The 24,542-nt window shown below is 42.4% G+C and overlaps 1 protein-coding gene across 3 annotated transcripts in view; it reads left to right on the top strand.

Moving 5' to 3' along the window:
* Positions 1-6,268: 6,268 nt before the first annotated feature.
* The window catches only part of LAPTM4B (lysosomal protein transmembrane 4 beta), a 61,875-nt gene continuing 43,601 nt past the window's right edge, over positions 6,269-24,542 (top strand). Inside the window, exons 1-2 of one of the 3 annotated variants that reach the window (XM_085221458.1) lie at positions 6,269-6,447; positions 20,819-20,930. In XM_085221458.1, the coding sequence (XP_085077584.1) occupies positions 6,352-6,447; positions 20,819-20,930 (208 nt within the window). In that variant the 5' untranslated portion in view covers positions 6,269-6,351. Of the gene's footprint in view, positions 6,448-19,314; positions 19,384-20,818; positions 20,931-24,542 lie in introns of those variants that run through there. The other 2 variants (XM_010709162.3, XM_085221457.1) reach the window with 2 other exon arrangements.

Here is a 24,542-nt window from a genome sequence, read left to right on the forward strand (position 1 = left end):
ATACGTAGCTCATTCCAGAAGTAGTGCCTCCTGTTTCCATGGAAACTACAACAGCTTCAAAGACCACAGTAACACTATTTAATGTTTCTTAGTTAAAAAATAGTATTTTTCAACATAGTTGCCACCATTAGCTGGTTTGCATGGATGAGATGATTGAAACACTCTTCATTTCATGGTGTGACAGCTGTGCATGGCCATCCAGAACATGGCTTGTCTTTCATGTCACTATTGTCTCTGCTGAAACGTAACACCCAGTGCCTCACTTTGCTCACATCCACTGCACTTTTTTTCCTCACAGAGGAATTCAATTACACACCTTTGCTTCATCTTTGCTGCTCATTCATGGTTACTCTCAGCTCCTGCTCCACTTCAGATCTTTCCCATGGGAAGTTGTCCTCACCCAGCTGCATAGGATTCCCACATGCTGCAGCCCTCCAAACACTTCTCCAGCAGGGCTCCCCCATGGGTCCCATGGATGGCAGCTCCCATAGCCACCCCACCTCACTGCAGGCTCTTCTTCATGGGCTTCAGTTCCAGCCCAGGGCTGCTCCAGCAGCGGTATCCATGGGCTTCTCCACACCACATCCACTGCTGCACCGCAGGCTCCTCCATGGCTGCAAGTGGAGATGTGCTTTGTGCAGTGCCCACAGGCTGCAGAGGGAAGGCCTGGTCCTCCACATGCGTCTCCTGGGCTGCAGGGAGCTGCTGCTCTGGGCCTGGAGCACCTCCTGCCCTCCTGCTGCACTGACCTGGGTGCCTGCAGGGCTTTTCTTTCTCATTTCTCACTACTCTCTCCCAGGTCCTGTTGTGCAGCAATTCATCCCATTTCTTAATTCTGCTATCCCAAAGGCACATCCAGAATTGTTCATGGCTCAGTTCTGGCAGCGGCAGACCCCTTCTGGAGCAGCTGGAGCTGGCTCTGACCTGACATGGGGTAGTTATTGGTTCTGCTTTCAGAGCTTGAGCCATGCTGGGCTGTAAAGCCTCTACCCTGGCAGTTAGCAGCAGGGCTGTCCAGGCCGATGTGCGGTTTGTCCCCTACAAGCCAGCTGATAGTGAGTCTGAGTTCACATGGGGAGTTGTTTATTACATCTTTTATACTTTTACTTGTGCCCTGCATTCACTCCTTTCAAACCAGTTAAACATGACGAGCTTGGGCTCAGCTCATAGTTCAAATGGTGTCTAGCACCTCCTTGTCATGAGTTTATTCAAACATTTCTCTGTTCCTTTTATCTCTGTTTGCGTGATTCTTCATTATCACTGGAGATTTGTGAGGGTGAGAGACCAGCAGGCCTCAGCTTGTCATGTTGGGACTTCGGTCATCCCACAAAGTGTAGAGACCCTGCCACGGCTTAACCAGGAATTCTACCCTTTGAGAGCACCCCAAAGGTAGCATATTGTCTATGCAGCCCCTGCCAGTGTGGCATCCTATTGATCAAGGTGGGATCTATATATTTTATACTGGAGGAGTGTGCTGGGGGAATGATGCAGAGATAGCAGCACAGCCAAGAATAACATTGAGAATCCTATAATGCACCTTGAAAAAAGTGTTGAGAAGAGCAGAAAATTATCCATGCTCCTACCCTACATGTTATAGGACTTAGAGGTTCTAAATGCAGGATGAAGTATATCTCCAAGGAGACTACAGCCCCTGGATAGCAGTTCTGACACTGAAGAAACACTTCCAGTATGTGTTACCAAACTGCAAATCTACTGCCAGGCAAAGAACTAGATAAATTCTTAACCTATTTTTGACATTTCTAATGAATGTAGCAAGGAGGTTTTGTTCCTCATCCAAAATGCAAAAAGCTCATTTGTGAGGTTAGCATGAACGGAAAAGCAAGGAGGAGGGAGAAAGAGTACAATATTGGTAAACTCCAGATCTCATCAGCCTGATTCTGAGTACTACATTTTCACAGCAGATCTGAGAGGATCTTGAGACAGAAAAAATGAAAAGGAAGGAGCAGTAAGATGAGATTTTCTTGGAGAACATCTGGGCTCTGGATGTTTTTGATTTACAAATGCAAAATGTCAAAATATTTTAATTATGTGTGTTTAAATGTGTCTGACTTTAAAACAAAATTTCAAAGCCGTGACCCAATGGAGCTGATCTTGCAAACACTAAACACCATCACTAGAGAATATATGTTAAGTACATCAGTTGAGTCATTGTCTCCTATAAGGCCAATCATGGCAAAGTGCCCCAGAAGTGAGAGAAAGAGGTCCAGGCCTTTCTCTTAGCAATTGCTACAGGTCAAAAGAGAAAGAAGAAGAAGATGAAGGAAGGAAAGAGAGGGAAGGAAGGAAAGAGAGGGAAGGAAGGAAGGAAGGAAGGAAGGAAGGAAGGAAGGAAGGAAGGAAGGAAGGAAGGAAGGAAGGAACGAACGAACGAATGAACGAACGAAGGGACAGAGAGAGGGAGGGAGGGAGGGTGGAAGGGACGGAGAGAGGGAGGGAGGGAAGGAAGAACAGATAATAGTTTATTATTCATTGTTTGGTACTGAAACAAGGGAATTTGTCTATCTGTGTGTTTGTACCCAAACTGTGTCAGCGTGAGATTTCCTATATGCCTTTAAAATGTATTTTGAGTTGCAATGTATTGGAGAAATATGCAGTTCTCACCTTGAATTGTTTTACTCAGTCCAGGAAGATGAATGACCTTTGGAACCCATTCTGAGTTGCAGCAGCAGCTCAGTTTTATTGCTGGTCTTTCTCTGTGGCACAGAATTGGTGTTGGGTATTTATTGGAAGTTTTGGGTTTTTTTAGAAAGTGTATTTCTTTGGTTCGTTGATTGTTATTTACGTTTTTTTTTTAAATTTGATTGCATTAACTATTTCTGTAGCCCTAAATACTTAAATCATTGCAGCCATCCTGAAACACAGGCTCTGAACCTGGCCAAACAAGAACACGATCTTTAAAATTACTCTTTACTACAATCACAAGCGATTTCCCAATCCTATGCTCAAAAGGCAAAACCTAGACCTTGGTTTGAGTGCAATGTTTAACCTTTTTCTTATCTGCTCTTAGCCTAGCCAAATATAGAAGAATTAACTTCTTTGCTCACTATGGAGCACAGGGCTGATCCCACAGTGAATCACTGGCACTTTGAGAGGGCTCCATCAGCTGTCCCTGTGTTTGCTGCAGGCAAGGCTGGGCTGCACAATGGGATTACTCAGGGCCAGTTGAGCAATGCCCCAGCATCTCTACAGACTGTGGGTGCAGACAGAAGGTGGGAGTGATGTGCAGCTTCCAAGTAGTTTTGTTCACTGAACTGCATAAGAAAGTACCAGTTAGGTTGGAGTATCTGCTTGCAGGAGGGAGAACTTGTCCCCTGGAGTGAGGACATCACCAGGGATATGTAGGAGAGTGAACAGCAGAAGCAGGAATTAATATATCTTTTTTTGACAGCTTGCAACCCAGAGAAGCATTGGCAATGAGGAACAGTTGGGCTGGGTCCTTCTCCAGCTGGCTGGCATGGCTCTCAGGGCACTCTGAGGGTCCTGCATGAACCCAGTGTTGGGATTTACAGCCCACGGGAAGGAGGGGTGGGTGGGAACTGTGAGTCTGCATTTCTCTTCTGGGAAATGCACTGCAGTCCATGCCAACACAAGCCAAGCAATGCTGGACAAGGTTCTATCCTCTGCGGTGTTTAACTTACAGAATCAAACCTTCACTTGGAGGATTTTCACACTATATCCTGGATCCCACTGGAACTTAAAGGTTACATATTTTCTCAGCACAATTAAAATAAGTGCCTACATGTGGACTGTTTATTTAATTGAGGGTACATTTATCACTTTCTGAGTAAAGGAGCAATGAAGGCAAAGTTCCAGATTGCTTCTTGTACCCCTGGAAGTCTTGACAAAACTCAGATCTCATCTATTTCAGAAGCAGTCACTGATGCACATTGGCATTACCTGCCACCATTCTGCTGCTGGGCGTAAGATCAGATGTGGTGGATTCACAGCCATCTCTGTGCGAAGAATTTGTTGTTTGTGAAGGACACAATGACTTGAACTACAAGGACTGTGGTTATGAGTCTATTGCTGGGGAAATGCATGGGCTCCAAAACAAATCAGTAAAAACATCTAGTAGGAAGTGTCCCTGCCTAGAGCAGGGGGTTGGAACTACATGACCTTAAGAGTCCCTTCCAACCCAAACCATTCTATGATTCTATGATCAAGCTTTGCATATTTGCAAAACCCTCAATTTCTGACGAATTTCTCCCTTAATAGACAGATGACTGTGTAATTTCAAGGCCTTTAAAGGTGTGTGTGGCAGCACAGGTGGATTTCCCAATGGCTGCACAGCCTCGCTGCTAGCAGAGCAGTGTGTGGCACAGGGGCTTTGTGAGCTGTTTTATCAGTCCTGGAACGAGGACATCAAACTGATGCCAAGTGCTGCGTCCTCCAAAAACTGCTGCCTGATGCTGGTATCCTGCCAGCCAGGCCTCCTTCCAGGGAACTCACCCAGAGCCAAGGCAGAAAAGCAAATTCTCCACTGGATGAAGTTTTTGCAGAGAGAGCTCTATGCTCAACTTGCAGATGTCACACTGTCTTATCAAAATCCATTTACCAATGAGAAAAATGTCTTGCTGTGCATCAGAGCACTGTAAACCTCATGTTGTAACCTGTGTTGTGGTCACCCCCACTTCTACCGCTTGGCGTCTTTTCGTTTTCACTCAGTTTGCAGCAGTGTCTTTGCTGCTGCAGGGGCAGTGAGCTGGGGCTGGTTAGTGGGGTCCACGTGCTAATTGTCTGATCTCCTGAAACATTCAAAAGTCGAGGGTCCAGAAAGGAGACATTGCTTTATTCTGCATAGGGAAATCCCCACAAGTCAGGCATGCTGAATCTTCATACTGGCTTCTAGTTAAAGTCAAAAGTTTTTAGAATACATCTATCTAACACATAAGCCACACTAACTATACATATTCATAAGAATACATAAGTACAAGATTACATAAATACATCTGAATCTTCTGAACTTGCATGGGGGTCTTTGGTGGTCATTTATGGAGTGTCCCACTTACTTTATCCATATTTGAGCACAGGCTTTCTAAAGACACACAGTCTTTTCTAATTGGTTTCTGCCTTGGATTTGTGCCCCTATCTCAAGGATGTCTGTTCTTGTTGCTCTTATTTATTAAAGTCTTGAAGTCCTGAAAAGGAACAACCAGTATGTTTATCATAGATAAGCAGAACTTAAAGCAGAACTTCAACCTTGAGCAAATGCCTCAGACAAACATGTCAAATAATCAGCTTTGAGACACCAGTTGAAACTCACTGGGTGTCCCAGCCAAGGACTATCTGTGCTTCAAGGCAGGGACTAACACTTCTGTCTGCAAAGCATCTATCATGCCACACAAACAGAAGTAGAAAGGAGCAGTCTGGACTCCATTATTTCTCTAGGCTCTGCCTGTGAGCTGGGTATGTGATGTAAACTCTGGTGTTTCCTCATCTTTCTCGTCACGTTTCTTCAATGGAAATTAATAATTATACAGGAAACCACTTTGAAGTAATTAACATTTGGCCTCTCATTCTTCCTCTATCTTGTGAGGACATCTGGATCAAAGCCATTGGTGCAAAACAACGAGATCCCACTGACCCCAGCTGCTGACAACACAACCCTGGGTGCCTCCATTCTGTCCCACAGCTCATACATTGGGCCATCAGGAGCTGGCATCTGCTCCTTGCAGCTCTCACACACAGTACAGAAGCAGGTAAGGAAGGATTTAACGACAACATTGGGCAGGCCGTGGTGGCACAGGGCTCAGCCAGACTGGTGTCCTGCTCAGATCGTGCTGCACATGACCAGACCATTTCACACCTGTTTCTGTCTCTTCCCCCTTTCCTCCTTCACAGCCTCCACCCTCTAAAAACAGAGGTTATGTAAAGTTCTTACTTAAAGGAATTTTAGTCCAATTTACTACAGTGGTTTTATGAGTAGGGATGAGGCACAGTCAGAAATGTTCCTCTGTGCCAAGTTAGCTTTTATCTGGGAGTCATATTGGGTGCAGATATCCGAGTGTAATAAAGAAGAGCCCCGAAGCAACCATACAGGGCACAATCAGGGTACTTTCCAGGGTTATATTTTGACGATACATTGCGCGGTTTGGTAGGCAGCCAAAACAGATGTCAGAAGATAACGTATAGGGTCAGAGGGAACGAAGCCGGCTCCTCCGAGGAGCCTCCAGGGGCTGCTTGACCGCTCCGGGACCGCCCCAGCCCCCTCCCGCAGCCGCTGCCGCGGGTCCCGCCCGCCGGGAGGGGCGGTTCCGGCCCGGCCCAGCACCGCCCCCGCGGAGCAGCGCGGCGAGAGGCGCGGAGCGCGGAGCCCTGAGAGCCGCGGAGATGCTGAACTCGCCCTGGGCGCGTTTCTATTCCAACAGCTGCTGCCTCTGCTGCCATGTCCGCACCGGCACCATCATCCTCGGCGTCTGGTACCTGGTAAGCGGCCCCGCCGTGCCCGCGTCCCCCCGGGGCGGAGGGATTCTTCGGTCTCGTGGGCCGGCCACGGTTGCGCTCCAGCCGCTGCATGTGGGGGGAAAGCCCTCTCCCCGTTACCAGCACCGTGGCGTCGGGTGAGCTCCGGTGCTTCTTCGCTGTTCCCTTTAACGTGCGCACAGGCTGGTGGTGAGCCCCTGCTCTGAGAAATAAAACCCGTGTGTATTTAGGGTCGGGGGGGAGCAAGGCTGTCGATACGGAGCACGGCAGGTTCGCCGGGGTCTCAGACAGTGAGCTGAGTTCATATCTTCACCCCAAGCTGGGGGAGAAGGTGTGACAGGTGGGGCCTCCGGGGTGGGGGCTTCTCCTGCTCCCCCCCACTCCCGGCTCAGCTGGGGCTGGCTGTGGAGCCTGCCTGAAGCGTGCTCTGAGAATCTGATTCTGTCCTCTCTGGTCGCTGCTTCCTGAGGAAGTCGGTGTCAGAGAAGTGCTGGTCGTTGGAGCTTGGTGTGCCTGGGGCTGAATGCTGCGGGCATCAGGTGCCAGGAAAGCTATAGGAAGGGAGTAAGGAACTGACCTTTGGGGCACAGCTTTTAATGGACGGTGGGTCACCACCATCCATCCAAGAAATGGCTGGACACGGCTGTCCTGCCAGGCTCAGGAGAAGGCATGCTGAGCCCACAGCTCCTCTCCCACCACTGAAAATCTTTTCTCAATCCCTTGGGTAGCAGTGCTAGGAAAGCCGCTTTCCCAGAGCCAGCCCTGCCGTAGTCGCGGTGTTTGCAGACGTGTCATGACAATAAAGAGCCATTTATCACTCTAGGTTACTTAGATGTGCTTCAGCCTCTTTCTCCTTCCCTGTTTCTTGGTACAACACATCCATCTCCATCAGATGCCAAGGCCACCCAGAGCTGTTTGCCAAGCGTCATTTTTCAAGTGGCTGCAGGCGGAAGCAGATTAGACCCAGGCTTGTTTGCTAACTACTGAAATTCCCTTCAGAAGGAAGAGAGAAGCGCAGGGCTGTTCTCCATTGTAGGACAGCTCATTAAATAAATTCAATCAGCTTAATTGAAAGGCTGGGTTGACGTTTATGTCCCAGAAATCATATAAAATACCCTATGTCCTATAAAATGCATATTTCACTGTTTTAGAAAATGGTGCATCAGTTGAACTATTTCTTGCTCCTGATAAGTAGCTAAATGAAATGTCCACAGACTGTGGTATCTGTAGTAATTGCAGCATTGAAAAGATGCCCTTTTTGCCCAGCCACAACTTGTTACAATAAGTTTGACAATGTCCTGAAAGACTCTGAGTGTTTCTTGAGGGATGCTTATTATTACTTTCTGCCTTCAGCTGAATGAAACCTACTCACGTCAGTTCCGTGAAGACAGGGACACTGTTTTTTTTTGCTATTCAGTGGGACTAAAAATATTTGAGGAAGAGGGCATTAAGTGAGTCCATTGGTCTTAGATATAAAGAAATGCCTGAGAGCTCTTTAGACTTCATTCAGTACTGTGAACTAATGTTTAAAAGCCAGCGCCCCACTTTCACGTGCCATTTTTCCGCAAAATCTGTTTTAAAATACTCTTCTGTAACTATCAGTTCTTTCCTGGTTTATACCTCTTCCCACTTTGCTTCTTTTTCTTTATAATTTTTTCAGAGCACACACATGAATGACTTCAAATTGACACTAACTCATAACATCCCAGTGTGCATATTGCTTTCTGCCCCTTCTCCTATATCACAAATGTTTTTATTTTTCAGGTAGACTGCTATGAACAGAATTTGTGATGTATGTTGATAAGAAGCACTAAACCTTTTTGCTAGTTTACCACGTTAGGAGGTGAATAAGGGGTAATTCCCCAAGTAAATGCTGTCCTGGTTGCAAAGCCTGGTTTACAAAATCATACAAGAAAGTATTGTTTTATTCCAAAAAAACAGCTGCACTTTGATACCATATACATAAAAATCAGTGCCAGCCTGGTGGTAATTTTTTCTCTGCATTCATTTTGGTTGCTTTACTCCAAACCACAAATGAGCTACGAGCATAAAGTCAGAAATTAAAACTCTTTGATTTTTCTCACCACACTAGTATGTATTCTCTGTGCTGTTTGCCTCTGGGAGACTGCTTGTGGAAATGTGCTTTCTGGGAAATTAATTCAGGAAAGGAATCCTCCTAGAGAAGAAAAAAATTTCTTGTGGATTTTTCACACCTTGCTACCTATGGAGTGTAATTCTTTTTTAGTCTCTGACTATGAATGCAATGATTCAATAGTGCAAGCATCAATAGTACAAGAAAAAAACAGCAGCTTGTAAGTTTTGGTGGATTTTTAACACAATGTTTTCACACATAAAGCAGATCTTGAGTTAGGATAATTTCAGGTGGTAGAATTTCATGTCTGAGTAAATGTGGAGGAGAACAGTCCATATCTCTGGGATGATGTCTCAGCTCTTTGGTTTTAATTGGGATCCTACAAATAGTGGAGGGCAAGGAAAGCTGAGTGCAGATGGAATCATCAGGGCTGTCTGGTCAGAGCACTTTCCATCACAGATGAGGGAAGGAGTACTGTGTGCATTTCTAACACATGCATCCTGCAGTCACAAACACTATTAATGATCTCGTATCAATAGTTAGGAAAGAAATATTTAACTTTGCTTTATATTAGAACATAGTGGATCTCTGAATGCCAACGTTTCTATGATTATTGTGTTTCAGTAGTTTCTTCTCGGTATAGCCATAGTCTTCTTGGTATCATGTCTAGACTAATATAATACAGCATTACATGATATTACACTACACACCATGCACCATACCATATATGTACTATCACAGAGTACTGAGTTACTTCAATGTAAAACATATAATGTAATGATGGAGGAGCCAAGTAACAGAGGAAAATTTCTGAGATCTATGTCTTGTAGGGCTGCAGGATGCCCTGCACTTCAGGAAATGCTGTGCTGTGTTGGGGAGAAGAACTTCAGATGTGCTGCAATACTGAATTTAAATATGATGTTCATAAAAGCTGTCTGGGAGCAATACATATTTCAAAATCTGGGGAACCAGTTCAATTCAGATGGCTTTTTTTATCTTTGTTTTTCATTCCACTGACATGAACTTTATGCTTCTTAGAAACCTATCAAACATAAGGACAGAAGTAATTAAGCAGAAGATTTTTGGGCACAAAGGCTGTAAAAGTGTCATACTGAGGGGAAAGAAGGAAAATGAGAATGTCACTTCCAGTAGCTTGGTTCTGATCCAGATGTTTGTATCAGCATGCTGTTCAAAGCCTCTGAAATGAGGCAGCTTCAGTTCTGAACTCCCCTGGCACTGGTGTCCAAGGGAGAGCTGTCATTTTGGTTAGCTTCAAGTGATCCATCGCGTATTGGTGAGTCAGAACACTATCCCCTTTGGCAACAGCATTTATACATAGAGCGTGTTGTCTTCCTGAGTGTATAGACTCCACTTTCTTTACACGTGAAAAAAAATACAGAAAAGAATAAACAGTGTCAGATGTTCAGATAGTGTCGCAGAAGGATTTTCCGCTAGCTCGATGCACAGCAATGGTGCTTTGTGCACACCCAGTGACTTCGCTGGCACCATCTGGGACAACAGCAGTTATCTTCAGTTGACCTGTGGAGGGAAAAGATGAAACATTCAGGGGGAAAAAAAAAATCGAAGAAGGATAAAAAGAAAACGAAAACGAACAACTTAGAAAGAAGGAGCGCTGCCTTTGGTGCCGTGCAGCAGGTCGGGGCGGCCCGGACCCCTGGGGCTGCCTCGGGAGCTGTCCAGCACTGCAGGAGCTGAACCGCTGCTCCGCACCGCCTCCGGGGCCCTGCGAGGGAGCCTAAAAATAACATCTAATGGAAGAGCAAGAACCTTTTATAACTGCGAGTTATTCAGATTGCTGAAGCACCCTCTGAAGGACGTGTGGGAAGAATATAAATAGAGCAAGCCTAGGTTTTTAGCCAGGGTGGCTTCGACGTTTGAGCAGCTATTTGTGGAAGGCTCAGGATGGATTGCTAGTCATGATGTTTCAGTGCTGGACTTTTTTCTTTGAGCACACAGTTTAATGGCTTTTGCCTACATTCTAGTTTTCTAATAAAGGGATTGCATCCTAATGGATGAAATAATGTACTGATAGCCTTTTTATTCTGTAAATCAAAAGAAAAGTACTGCTTACTATACCCTCATTGTGCAGTGGGTTTATGGATTGAACGTTCTGTGAGATGATTAGAGTGCACTTGTAAAAAAAATATATATATATCAAGGTATATATTTTGTGACTAGGTTACATTTATTCCCTTTTCCTTTCCAAGGCCTGTGCAAAACTGCATGGATGGCGATGTGCTTAAATACCAGTTAGAAGATTACTGAAATCTAGGCTTACTTGGCAGGGAGCAGAGATCAGCATTGACTGTGCATGTAAACAAAATATACCTACACTAAGGTCCTCTAAGCTACTCTGTCCCCACACTTGGAATCTTTAAACAGTCTAGGACTGCTCACATCAGCAAGGAGTTGTAAGTACATGTCACTTGAACAGGATGAAAATGCCCTTTCAAGGAAGATGAAATGTAATACTAATAAATTAATTTTTCAATTACTTGCAAGTTTGAAAACAATATATATATTAAAAAAAAAAAAGTATTGAAAGTGTGAAAGGGGAAAAATTGCACCATTAGAAAGCCTGGTATTCAAGGTAGTAGGGAACTTTGTTATCCTGGGGCCAGGTTGTGGAATTTGCATGGATATAGGTTTTATGTCTTATGTTTTACTTAGAAATTCAGACTTGTTTATTTTTATATGGAATTAAATATATTAACAATATGAGATCTCTAACTTTATCTGTCTACTAATGATAATACTGATGCTCTTGTTCCTTCATACAAGCCAATGATGCTGCTTCTCATGTAGTGGCAGTGTGATATTACTGGGATATTGTGTCAGGTTACCCTGCAGGCACTGCTGCCTATACCACCTCCTCTAACAGTCCAGTACTGGTGGCACAGTCTTGCAGAATGGAGCTTGCTGGTTCACCAGGTGATTGCAATTCTGTCAGACCCAGGCAGTACATTCACAGGAAAGAGCTGCTGTTGTCCCAGGGCGATGCCATTGACATGACTAATTCTCATCCCTTATCAGGAGATGCAGTATCATTAGCAGGTGAGAGTTCTTCACTGACAGGTGAAGGGGGCATCACGTAATCTATAAGACTCAAGCTGCCCAATTCTTGTAGTGGAAATGGCTGAAATGACTGAATATTTATGTTTCCAGTTCTGTGTCTATAAAAGCATTGATATCTTTTTTTTTTTTATTGTCTTTACTTCCTTTCATAAAGTAAACACTGAAATCTTAGGGAAAACAAACAGACAGTAGTATTCCCTAAATAACTTATGAAAACTTCCTGCTTTGTGTGTGTGCTTGTTCTTGAGGACAGTAGAGAGGAAAACTGGATTTCTTTATGAATTAAGAAACATGTTGAATATCCAACTGACACTGAAATCAGTGTATTTACTTTTAGAGTGAATCATATCAATTTCATAATCTTATTCAAGATCAGTATGAAGTATATTAGCAATCCTGTACATAAATACCTACTCATGACTTGCACAGTATTTTCTTAAGAAACTGAAAAGATATGTCTGCATTTAAGATATGAATAAGGCCCAGCACTGATCATCAGTTCAAACAAGACATGTCTGTTCTGGAGGATTGTTTATATTTCAGTTGTAATGTATATAAAGAGTCAGTCTAGAATAATGTAATTGCTAATTGCTTTAAGAACATATTCAAGGAGTTCTCCAGAACAAATCCTTCCCACCATGTACAATTCCAGGTTGCTTTCTACTGGGCAGGACCTTATCCCAGTTCATCCAGGACCTCTTCAGTTAAATTACAAAAGAAAGTCCAAATTGTGGGAAATGTATGTTACACAATCAATAGAACAACTTGCAAAGACCCTAATTTCTCACCTGTGGGTGACCAAATTAATCCATGAACAGGCCAGAAAGTTTACCTGAAAAAAGGATGGATTCATGGTACCTGGTATACTGCATTACCCATATTTCTGTTCTGAGTGAAAATAACCAATAATTTTGTGTATTTGCTGTGTTGCACAACAAGCAGAAACAGTATTTTGTCAGTTTTCCCTTGACTTTGTCACACACCAGTGTGTTTATTAATGTTTCTGTTTTTAACACTTTTTAAGGCATTGGAGGGCTAAAATTCCTTGTAAGCATCTTTTGGACAGGCCATGCATTTACTGAACAGTTTATTAGCTTGTAACACAGCACAAGGATTTCTGAGCACTTCTTTAAGCTCTAATCACCTTGCGTGTGCAGGTTTTCTCATATCTCCAAATACCACAGTAGGATTTTTCCCACAGGGAATGAATTATTGCAACCAGAGCTGATAATCTGCATCAGTTGTCCAGGATAATGACACAGCTGTTTTTTCCAATTAAAAATTTCAGAAAATGAAAAGTTTTGTGAACAGCTGTCTTCCTCCTGTAAGAAAACAGACGGTTTTAAGAGGAATTAAATTTACATAAATACTCATTAAAGGAAAGATGTGCTAAGAGTACCGTACGCTATTTTTGTTTTTTAAACACGTAATACAAAAGTCATGAAAGTAGTTACAGAAAGAAGAGGAAGTATTACATTAATCAAGCAAAATGTGTTTAGAAGTTCCGTTGAAAGTTAATATTTCCTAGTGAGTACTTATTGCACTTTGTAAACTGACCGTTGATTAGACTGACATCAGTGAAAATGCAATTAGTCAAATATTTGTGGACATATGGAGCGGATGTTGCAAAATAGCCAGGAATTAATTTCCTCTATTACCTTCTTCCTCTTTCATGTTCTTGTGATTTGACTGTCATGATTTGACTGCAAAACTGTGGAAGATCAAAGTGGCCAGGGCCTGAAAATGCACACAGAAGTTATTGTGGTGCAGCTGAACTTGAGGTTCAAAGCCCTAAATCTCTGAAAAGCAGAGTAGGAAGCGAAGAACAATGCATATTGCTGAAGGTGCTCCTGGTCCATCTGAGGCACTGAACCTGCCAGCAAGGCATCACTGAGGAAGCAATTTGGATTCAAGCCTACTGCGCTGTTCTGGACCTCCTCTGGGTCTGCTCTCTTTCATATGACTGCAGTCAGCTCCTGCTCCTGTGATCCTAGTCCTCTGGCTTGGAGAGCTTTTCAAAGTACTGTGGCTGTTTTTCACTTCATTTCTGACTTGTGCCGAGCAAGGTCTTGTTCTGTCAGGAGATACATTAATCTACTTAATACAGACAGGATGAATGTTTTTGGCAGAAACAGAGATTTGTAGGAGATTTTCACCTTGTGGAGGTGCATTTTCCAGCCACTGAACAGTTGTGTCCAGGTAGATTGAATAAATGTCATCATGTTGTAGTAATTATCTGTGATGTACCATTCTTTGTGTGCCCTCTTCTTCCTCATGTACCCAAACTGCTGCCTTAGCAGCTGTATGTGACTTGCTGCCAAAAGCTGGGCACACTCCTCTCAGCGATGCAGCAGCACACGTTGAGAGGGGCTGGAGGTTGGTATGGGCTCAGGCAGCACTGTGGCTGGCATGGGTAAGACACTCCTGCCAGTTGGGGCCAGTTGCCTGCAGCAACTCAGCCTTGGGAGTACTGGGCCACCGTTCCAAACCAAGGTTCAGGCTCATGGGACATACCCAAACTCACAGCACTTGAACAGGGCTGCCCTTTTGTGGTCAACTGTAAGCTCAAAAATCCATTTGTAGAACACAAGAACAAAAGCAGAAACCAAACCAATCCCAAAAGACTATTTGAACAACACTTTTTCTAATGAAGTTTCAGTGCATATCAATTCTTTCTTTGCATGTCAGTTCTTTCCTAGCTCTCCACGACATCCTGAACCAAGGCGTGCTTCAGTGGAAAACATGAGCTGGTCTGTCCATGCTGTATTTCAGATGTTTCTGCATGATTGTATTTTCCCAGTGTTAGGTAGAAGGTTTCAGTGGTCATTTCCAGAACCTTGAGCAGATAGAGTTTCAACTTTCTTTAAATACAATGTGAAAGTAATAAAGAATCCACCAATAAATTTACATATAAATACCTTATTCCCTTAAACCACAAAAGGACTAAGATTAAGTATATAACAAATTAAACTCTATCTTTAGGGAGACAGAAACCTCTAGTGTGCATCATGCACTGTCTATCCATCTATTTTTTCTTTTGTAAATTTAGTCATTACCATATTTCATTAGTGACAGGCCTCTTGTGGTTTGAGTTTTAGGGCTGGCAGGCAGCAGTAGTTGAGTCACTTTTATAGAAGAGTGCTGATAAATTATGCTGGACTTCCTATATCAATTTAATCAACACAGAATTTGAAATGCAATGCTTATTGTCATTATAATAATAGAAGTTGAGATTGTATATAAAGTCTGATTAAAATACTTTTATGCAGATTTCTATTGTACAATGTCTTTAATATGCACTCTGACCTAGACTCGTTTTAGCTTGCCTGGATCATTCCTTGAATTTTATGAATAATATGAAAAAATAAGAAACTAAGCAACAGGAACTGCAGACTCTACCCTAACTTCTCCTGGTTAAAGGGAGACTTAATTGCTATTTCTGGTCTGACTAATGTTCTCCCAGTGTCAGTGCAGCATTTCAGATAGCAGTCAGAAATGTACTTTAAGAAACCACATAGGGAAGTAAGAATGACTTGTGCAAGGAAGACATTTTATTTTGTTCTCCTGCTATTTTAGGTTCAGGCAATAATCTGAAGTTTACATTCTGTTTTTAAGATGCCTTGGAAGATGTCCAAGAATATACATTTCCTGAAAAAGCCCCTCAATTTCTCTGTATTCCTCCTTATATCTTCAGTAGTAACGTCTGTTAACAAATTTCACTGAAAGGGGTGAACGATTTCCCTTTAACCCAACTTTACTTGGCTATGTTTCTGTTTCCCTTCAGGCTGTTACATTTGGTGAAAAGCCAGACAAGTGTGACTGAGTTTCCTTCCTTGAACCATTAATTACTTTGTGCATCGCTAACATAACTACAGCTTTTCCCTGCCCCTTGAACTGGAGAGTTGATATACTTCAATTACCGTGAGACAGAAAACTTACATAGCGGAAAGAAGATGGAGAAGTATCTGCTTTGTTAGTCAGAATTGTCCTGCACTGCCATTTCCCAGGAGTTCAGGCCACAGCTTGGCAAATGCTCAGATGTAGCTTCTGGCTCCTTGGTGCCTTGGGAGGGAAGATGATTGAACCATTTCCATGACATCCATAATGAAGCTGCTCACATACCAACCCTCTTTTCTTCTCACATCCTTTGACTGCTCCCTACAGTAGTCAGACATCCACAAAAACTTAATTTGTGGGAAGGCAAAGGCAGAAGGAGAAAATTAAAGATAATCGAGGTAGCCTGCCTTGACATTTTCTATACATTGTTTCTGTAATGGTAAAACTGACTTCAGATAATCCAATTATTATAAAATGTTTACAGACCTGGTTTTGGTTTAGATTCAAGGTGCAAGAAAGATGTGTTTTTTGCTTTCTTTTTTGTTGTTGGGTTGTTTTTTTTTTGTTGTTTTTTTTTTTCCCTCTAGACAATGAGCACTATCATGTTTTGTTTTCTAATAGTTTTATGTCCTTCTTATACTGTGGTGCCCAAAATAGCACACGGTGCTTGAGGTGAGGCCGCACCAGTTGCAGAGTGGAAGCAGAGAGAAGAGAGGGAGAGACTCAGAATTAAAAGCGCATGTACCTCTTTCACCACATGGACTGTGTAAAGATATGTACATGCATGGTTTCTGCTATAAATTGAATTCTCAGTATAAATAAAGCTAGTTTTCTTACTTTTTCCTATAAATATGAGGAATTCTTTTCACTGCATTGAGAAGTCTTTGGAGAAGTCTAGTGGAATATTTGTAGAGCTGACCCTATGGGGTTCAATAAAAACATTGGTGTATTTTTAATCCAGTGTGTCAAATTAAAGTCAGCTTAATATTTTCCCTTCTAAATTCCTTTATCAGAGCAACTGTAAGCTGGATGAACTCCACTGCAACTCCTGGCAACTCTTTTAGTGTTTACAGTCATCTGTGTCATTCACAGGCTTGAACGTTTCTCCATTTGCCTGAGTTAGGTATTGGTAAAAGATCTGTATGGATAGTGTGTTTTAGAAGCTACTGTTTTAATTTTAGATAAGCAGAGATAAATACTGTGCAACCCATAGCTCTGTGAGGGGTCTGAAGTTATAGCAGTTATCATTTCTTCATCACCTGCTGATACAGTATTGATACAGAGTGATACTCCTCTCTCTTCTCTGCATTTTATCTCCATGGATCACTTCTCATCTTGGGAACAAACAATGTGGAAGAGAAGACAACTAACTCACTGTGGCAGAGGTCTCTAAGTTTAGCATGTTATGTAGTTTCCAAACTCTGGATGCTGGCAGTGGCAAACATGAGGTTGCGTCCTTGCATCTTAAAACACTGCATGTTCCCTCTAGCAGACTTGCCTCATGTCATGCACAAGCTGCTGTTTCTTTATCTCTGTACAGATGGGAGCAGTAACAGTGACTGGTGGTGTGATCCTACTCTCAGCACCTGCTGCTCTGCTCCCTCTTGCCTGCATGCAGTCTCTCATACAATTGTTGATATTTAATTTTGTCTTCCACTCAGATTTGAAATTGTTTTGTAAGACCAGAAGGAAAAATCCATGTATTACTCCAATATTTGGACTAGCTATCTCCTCCATAATAACCCCTATTTTCCTCCTTTCTCTACATATACTGGAATCTCTACAAAACGGAGGATTTGTCTTCCTTCCCAGTGATGAAGAGGTCGCAGTAGAGCTGTCAGGGCCAACAAGGCCTCATAGTGCCCCTGGGGTTCCTCTTCCGTCACTCTGGGTAGAGCTATGGCTATAACCTGTTGATCATAGTTCTGACCTGACAGTGGAAAATCTTGCATTTTATGCTTACCACCAAACACCACTTTGCTGCATGTTCATGAATGTGTTTCTGTTTCTCAGTCCATAAAAGGAGAACGACATGTCCCATCAAAGAATTATAGGGTTTAGTTGCTTGCTGAAACATTGCACAATTGAAATACTTTCTAAATACTGTTCATTAATTGTTACTTTATTTGTTGCTGAAAGAATGTAAAGCCTTTTGAAGGAAATCTTGGCCTTACTGAGAAAGCAGCAAAACCTCCTTTGCTTTCCTAGAACAGATTTCAACTTTCATACCAACCACATATGTCAACAGGGATTCACTTTATGCTCTTTGCTTTGATGATGTGTCTTTGGAAGATGCTACATCAGTAAGTTTTTAGACATATTAAACATACGCATTAAATCATTATTCAAAATTCAATGGTTGCTTCACATTCAAAACAAAAGAAAATCCCCAACAAATGCAACACATCCAGATGTGTGCACATTTCTTTTCTTGAGAAAGAGGTTGAGCATATAAATATTTGGTGTATTTCACTTCCATTGCTGACAGCATGGTTGGAAGATGCTCAAAGATCATTATGAGGACCAGAATATAAAGTATAGATAGATCAGAAAAGTGATGCATTGGAATGATTCCACTGACTGCTCTAGGCTTTAGCTCAGACAAACACATCCTGTGTCTCTGTACACAGACTTAAAGACTATGCTGACCAACACGTAATCTGATTCTGGGCATATCCACATGGAGAAAGCAGAGTGCCTAGGTCAGTATTTCACAAATCTTCCTGTCTGTGTCTGCACAAAAGATTGGCATGCCTTTAAAATAGCAACACGATATACATTTATAGTTTCTGATTACTTGCTTATTTTGAGTACTCTCCTTAAGTAACATCTATATATTACTGTCATCTGTCCTCTGGTTTTCCACAAACGAGTATAAAGCAATAACTGCACTGCAATATAAGTTATATATAAAACTAACATTTGAGAAGGTCTGTAGATTAATTTGAATCTTAATGGTCGTCTGACCCGCCTTGGAAGCCAACCAAGAATAGAAAGACAAGACAAGACCATGGCAACAGCATTCCCAACACAAAGCTGTCTAACTGTTCTGTGACAAAATGCAGCATGGAGGATTCCTAAACCCCTCTAAATGATCTCTTCTACTGTCTGATTGTTCAGCAAGTTGCATAACCTACTTTACCTCTTGCTGTAATTTAAATCTGTTACTTTACCCATCTCCTAGTAGATGTGGAGAAGTTTATTGCTTCCTTTCACTTGCCTTTCTCTCTTCTCTAGACTAAGCATTCTCAGCTTTTCCCTGCTAGTCACAACTTTTAGATATCTAATCATCCTCTGTTCGCTTGCAGGACCCCCCTCAGGGTTTTTATCAGTATGTTTCTGAAGGACTTTGAACTAGGCTCTTCCCGCAGAGTCCCAGTAGAGGACAAGTAGGAGGATAACTTGCACATTTGATGCCTACAGTGCTGCCCACCATCATGCTGCTGATGGGATGGTGCTGAGGCACGTTCAGTTTGTTCATTGCTCAGCACTTTGTTCCAAGGAACTGCTACCTACTCAGTTATCTCTCCTCTTGTTCTTCTACAGTTGTTTGTCACAAATGTGATGGTGATGCTCTAGCCTTGTTGCCAATGAACTGTGCTCTCTATTTGTCTGACTTCTGCTGTAGTTGGCCGAAGTCCTTACAGCCTGGCATTGACTGCAAACTAAAGAAAGATAAAGTGCATAAGTTACTTGAAATACCAAGTATTTCAACAATACTGGAGAACCCTATTCAGTAGATCTTTTGTGAATCTTTGAGAGCTATGCTTTTATTACAGTCATCCTGCTGGCTATGCACTCACCTTCCTGCACTTTTCAGCTAGACCAGCTTTTCCCAGCTCACTAATGAGAATCTCATCATGTCAGAAGGACTGCTTTTCACCTGTTCACAAAACCATTTGTCTGTAAAGAAGGTAAATAGGATGAATTAATATAGCTTAAAATTGACAGACCCATGGAGAATACTGTTTATGACCATACAAATTTTAAGTAACATCAAGAACACCACTTTATTGTCTGTTTTGGGGTTTATTTATTTATTTATTTATTTATTTATTTACGGCCTTTTTGTTTTGTGAAGGTATAAACTGTGCTTGCTTTTTCCTATTTTGTGAGCCTACTCTATTAATAATTTTTCAAAGAGCATTGCTAATAACTCTGATATCAGCTAAACTCAACAGAATTTGCCCATCAAAAGGCATTTATCTTTACCAAGAAATTCTCTAGCCTGTTCATGTCTTCTTATTATAGCCTGTGTTCTTACACCTTTCTGTTGCTGTTAGGAACCTGTGATCAGATTGGGACGACTTCGAAGTGAAAACCAATGCAGTAAAAATCCATCTTTTCCAGCACACTTTATTATCAGCTTTCTTTTCTTTACTTTCCTGTTTATCAGTTATCTTTTTACTTCTGTAGAATAATTTTTTAGACAGGCTGTGTTATTTCATATCTAGTAATCTTTGCAAATAGTCCGCATCATTTCAAAGTGATATAAGCATTTTGTTCAAATTAGCTTTAAAATAGAGCTCTTCCCTCCCTTTACATTCCTCTCATACCTAGTTACTGACTATCTGTTTCAACTGAATTTTTCAATCAATACTATATTCTTGCATTTAACTCACTGCATTTCATAGACCAAGTCTTCCTGGGTGAATTTCTTTGGGTGTGAATTTTCTCTAGGCAGCCTGGTCTGGTGGTTGGTGACCCTGCACATAGCAGGAGGGTTGAAACTAGATGATCATTGTGGTCCTTTTCAACCCAGGCCATTCTGTGATTCTGTGATTCTATGATTCTACAAATTTCCTGCTATACCTTGTGCCTCAAGATGTTCATCAGGCATTGGGTTCATGCTGCCTCCTGCTCCCATCCTGCTAAGGCCTTCTGATCTAACAGCTCATGTGAACCAGCTCATCATTCACAGCCACTTCTAAAACTTTCTTCCAGCAAATGATCCACTCCCTGATCATAAGCGTTTTAACAGGGCGTGTCACCAATTCCAGCTCTGTCCTGCTAATAATACTTCACTGCAGCAGTCATTTGTAATAATCTCAAAGCTACTGTTTTAGTTGATAATCATTTTTCTGACGGAACAAACTGAAATGGCCATGTTAGCATGTTTTCTAATGAAAGAGTAGTGGTAACTTGTCTGATGTTGTAGGAGAGAGTCCAAGGGAGAAGGTGTAACTCAAATCCAGAGAAAATAACTGTGATGTTAGTGAAATATTACAGTTCTGTGGCTGGAAAGCAGCCCGTGCCTCAGCCAGCAAAGCCAGTGGGAGACATCCTGTCCAGAGCTGTTTCATGAATTATTTTCACAGCCTGACCCTTTTCCCCTCTTCCTCTCCACAGATCATTAACTCGGTGGTACTGCTGATTCTGCTGAGCGCCCTGACCGACCCTGACCAATACCACCTCACCAGCGCTGAATTAGGGGGTGAATTTGAATTTATGGATGATGCCAGTAAGTACGGTCTGTCAGAACATGAACATTCATTGCTCCAGAATTTAGGTAGCTATCCTATCACCTCAGTAATTATTGTCATTTAGTTGGTTTATCCCCTCAGTATCCTTGGTATCTTACAGAAGCATTTTTATTGTGAATTTGTGGCACTGTTCAAACTGGTTGCATGTTAGTAGCCTTACAGCTACCTGTGCTGTTTCCTGACTGGGCAGGGCAGAGCCAGCTCTGGACATGCAGATGTCATCCCTCAGTGCAGTACTGAGAGCAGTGAGTACAGAGAGAGAGAGGGGGGGAATTCTGCAAGATGCAGAAAGTTCTGACCTCTGAGTCCCATGCCCTGTAGAGCCTGCCAATAGCAGAACATGTGCTGCTATTTCTATAACCTTCTGGATGTGTAGCCCAGATGTGCCATCTGGATTCCTGTTGAACATCTTTGAACACTCACCATGTGCACATGGCATGACTTGCACCAGCCTGTCATGATAGATGCAGGTGATAGATATTAACTGCACAGTCACAGAAGTATGGTGATAACAGGGCTGCTCCTTTGCACAACAAAGGCCATAGCAAATCTTCAATATGGTTTCAGGGCAGTGTGAGAGAGGCCATTTATTTCTGCTGAAAAAACCTCCTGTACTTTGCAAATATTTCTTTCTTCCAGGACAGTTTCATTTCCCGGCCAATTATTTGGTGGTGTTTGGTCTCGTGGCTTGTTTTAACTGTTTAAGTAGTATTTGGATTTTTTTCCCCTGTATGTTATTTTGATAAAAATATCTGTTTATTTGCATTTCTGCTCAGAAGATAGCTACATTTAGTACTTCCCACTGCAATCTAAAATAAGGGCTCCCATGACTTTCACTGGAGCCTTGCTGCTCACAACTACACATCTACAACAAAAGGCTCCAACTCCATTCCTCATTCCTGCTGCAGTCAATAAAAATATCAGCAGGAATAACTCCACGCATGAGGAAACTAATTATAACCATTGTGTGTTAGAGCTGCTGGGTTATTTGTTAAGGGATACTTTCCACAAGTTCTTCAGTGCAGATCAAAACCTTAAAGGCTTACATTTAATATTAGGGGGCAATTGCTACTTTACTGCGTCTACACTGACAAAGCGCCTACAACTTCACACTAAAAATCTTTTTATATAACTGGATTTAAGAAAATAGGGACTGTCGTAGATACAGATGGGCTCCTAGCTGATTCTGACATATTAAAACTGACTGCCTTGTCCTAATTCTCAGAGATTAACCTTGGTAATGACTGTCTGTCAGTGCGGTTTTATATAGCCGACATCTGAGGCCTGCCAGTGCCCAAGGCTTTAAAATAGTAATTCTCTTTTGTAATGCAATAGCTGTCAGATCAAGTACATTGGGGATTTCCATCTACACTTGAAAATGGCATTTTTTATATTTTTTATTGAGGCTTCTGAAGTGAACTCTGAAAGACTGTAAAAGGATGGCTCACGGACCAGGTGACCTCATTTCCATTCATTAAAGGGAGCACTTCCCAGGCAGTTTAATTACAAACGAGCATTTGAATTAAGGTCTCCTTTGCTTCTTTGACACCCTCTGGTTTAATGCCCCTGGAAATTGCTGGCAAGAAAGAATTTGTTTTTATTATTATTATTGCTAATATGACTATGTTTGTTCAAGTTTGAGGAAACCTTTTCTTCTGAGAGAAAACATCAGACAAATTTTCTCTTGCCCTACTTTTAATTGCCTATTTTTGAGTAAATATTTCCTAGGTTAGCTGCATGTGCAGAAATCCTTTGATATGAAACCATGTGTACAAAATATTATAAGATACATCATTTTTTTAATGCTAATGAAGGTCCCAAAGTTGTTATCTATATGTGCTTGTGCTGACAAATATAACAATGATGGTAATATTAGCAGCTTTTATTCTCACTGCTAGTTTTGTTGCCCCTATCAATAGCAACCAACCAAACAAACGTAAAATTTGCATGCAAAATTATCACTCCCTTATCACCCCTCCTCAAATAGGCTCAATGTTAGCTGGAAATAAAATTAACAGCTGAATCATAATACTGGAGGTAGGGGGGTTACTTGACATTGATGACAGATTTGCCCTTGACTTCCAAGATACCAGGATTCCACTGAATATTGGTATTTGTATTTCTTTAAGACTGCATTCATGTGTCTTTTATGGACAATTTTCAGTTTTCTGTTACGTAAGTGTCATAGCTGTCTGTCACACACAGAACCAGAGCCAGTCAAGTGTGAAACATTTGAAAATGCCAACGCAGCACCAGTTCTTATGTGAACCTGCCCTTACAGTAACTGTGAGCGTGTAACTGAACAAATGCTCATCCTTAACTTCAGGTTTTAGGCCTGTGCATGATTCCCAGAGCATTGCCAGGGGCTCTGAACTAACTGGTCGATTAAGCAGAAGTACTTACCTGAACACTTGGAAAAAATGCTGTAGGGCAGAGCTTTGTCCTTTTATTCTAGAAAAGAAAGCAATGGGAAAAAACACACCTGTTAGGCCATGCAGCAGATGATGTGCTGGATGACAGGGTGTGTGGTTTGGCTGCCTCCTCTAAGCATGCATCTGAGGGAGCTGGAGGAAATGATTACCAAGTCACTTTCCATCATTTATCAGCAGTCCTTCCCTGGTCAATCAGGGAAGTCCCAGATGGCTGGAGACTTGCCAGTGTGACATCCATCTACAAGAAGGGTTGGAAGGAGGATCCAGGGAACTGCAGGCCTGTCAGCCTGACATGAGTATCAGGGAAGGTTACAGAGCCAATTATCTTGAGTGCAAGCAGACAGCATATGCGGAACAACCAAGGAATCAGGTCCAGACAGCATGGGTTCATGAAAGGCAGGTCCTGCTTGGCCAACCTCATCTCCTACAACCAGGTGACCTGCCTAGTGGATGAGGGAAAGGCTGTGAAAGAAGCTAGACTTTAGCAAAGAGACTCTGTTTCCTATAGCATTCTCCTGGAGAAGCTGGCAGGTGATGGTGGCTCGGACAAGAGTGTTTTTCACTGAGTGAAAAACTGGCTGAGTGGCTGGGTTTAGAAAGTGGTGATGAATGCAGTTAAATCCACCTGGTGACTGGTCACTAGTGGTGTTCCCCAGGGGTCAGTAACAGGTCTGGCCATGTCTAATATCTTTATTGATGATCTGGATGAGGGGATTGAGTGCACTCCCAGTAAGTCTGCAGATGACAGCAAGTTGTGAGGAAGTGTTGATCTGCCTGAAGATAAGAAAGCCCTACAGAAGAATCTGGACAGGCTGGATTGCTAGGCTGAGGCCAATTGTATGAGGTTCCCAAGACCAAGTGCCTGGTCCTGCATTTGGGCTTGGGGCAGGATGGCTAGAAAGCTGCACTGTGGAGAAGGATTTGGGAGGATTAGTCAACAGCCAGCTGAACATGAGCCAGCAGTGTGCCTAGGTGGCCAAGAAGGCCGACAGCATTCTGACTTGTATCAAAAATAGAGCAGTCAGCAGGACCAGGGAAGTGATGTTGTACTCAGCATCTGTGAAGTCACACCTGTGCTCACTGTTGGGCCCTTCCCTACACTGAAGCCCTGGAGAGTGTTCAGAGAGGAGGTATAAAACTGATGAAGGGTCTGGAGCA

This window comes from Meleagris gallopavo, chromosome 3, assembly GCF_905368555.1.
Source record: "Meleagris gallopavo chromosome 3, MGAL_WU_HG_1.1, whole genome shotgun sequence".
In the NCBI taxonomy this organism is placed as follows: Eukaryota; Metazoa; Chordata; class Aves; order Galliformes; family Phasianidae; genus Meleagris; species Meleagris gallopavo.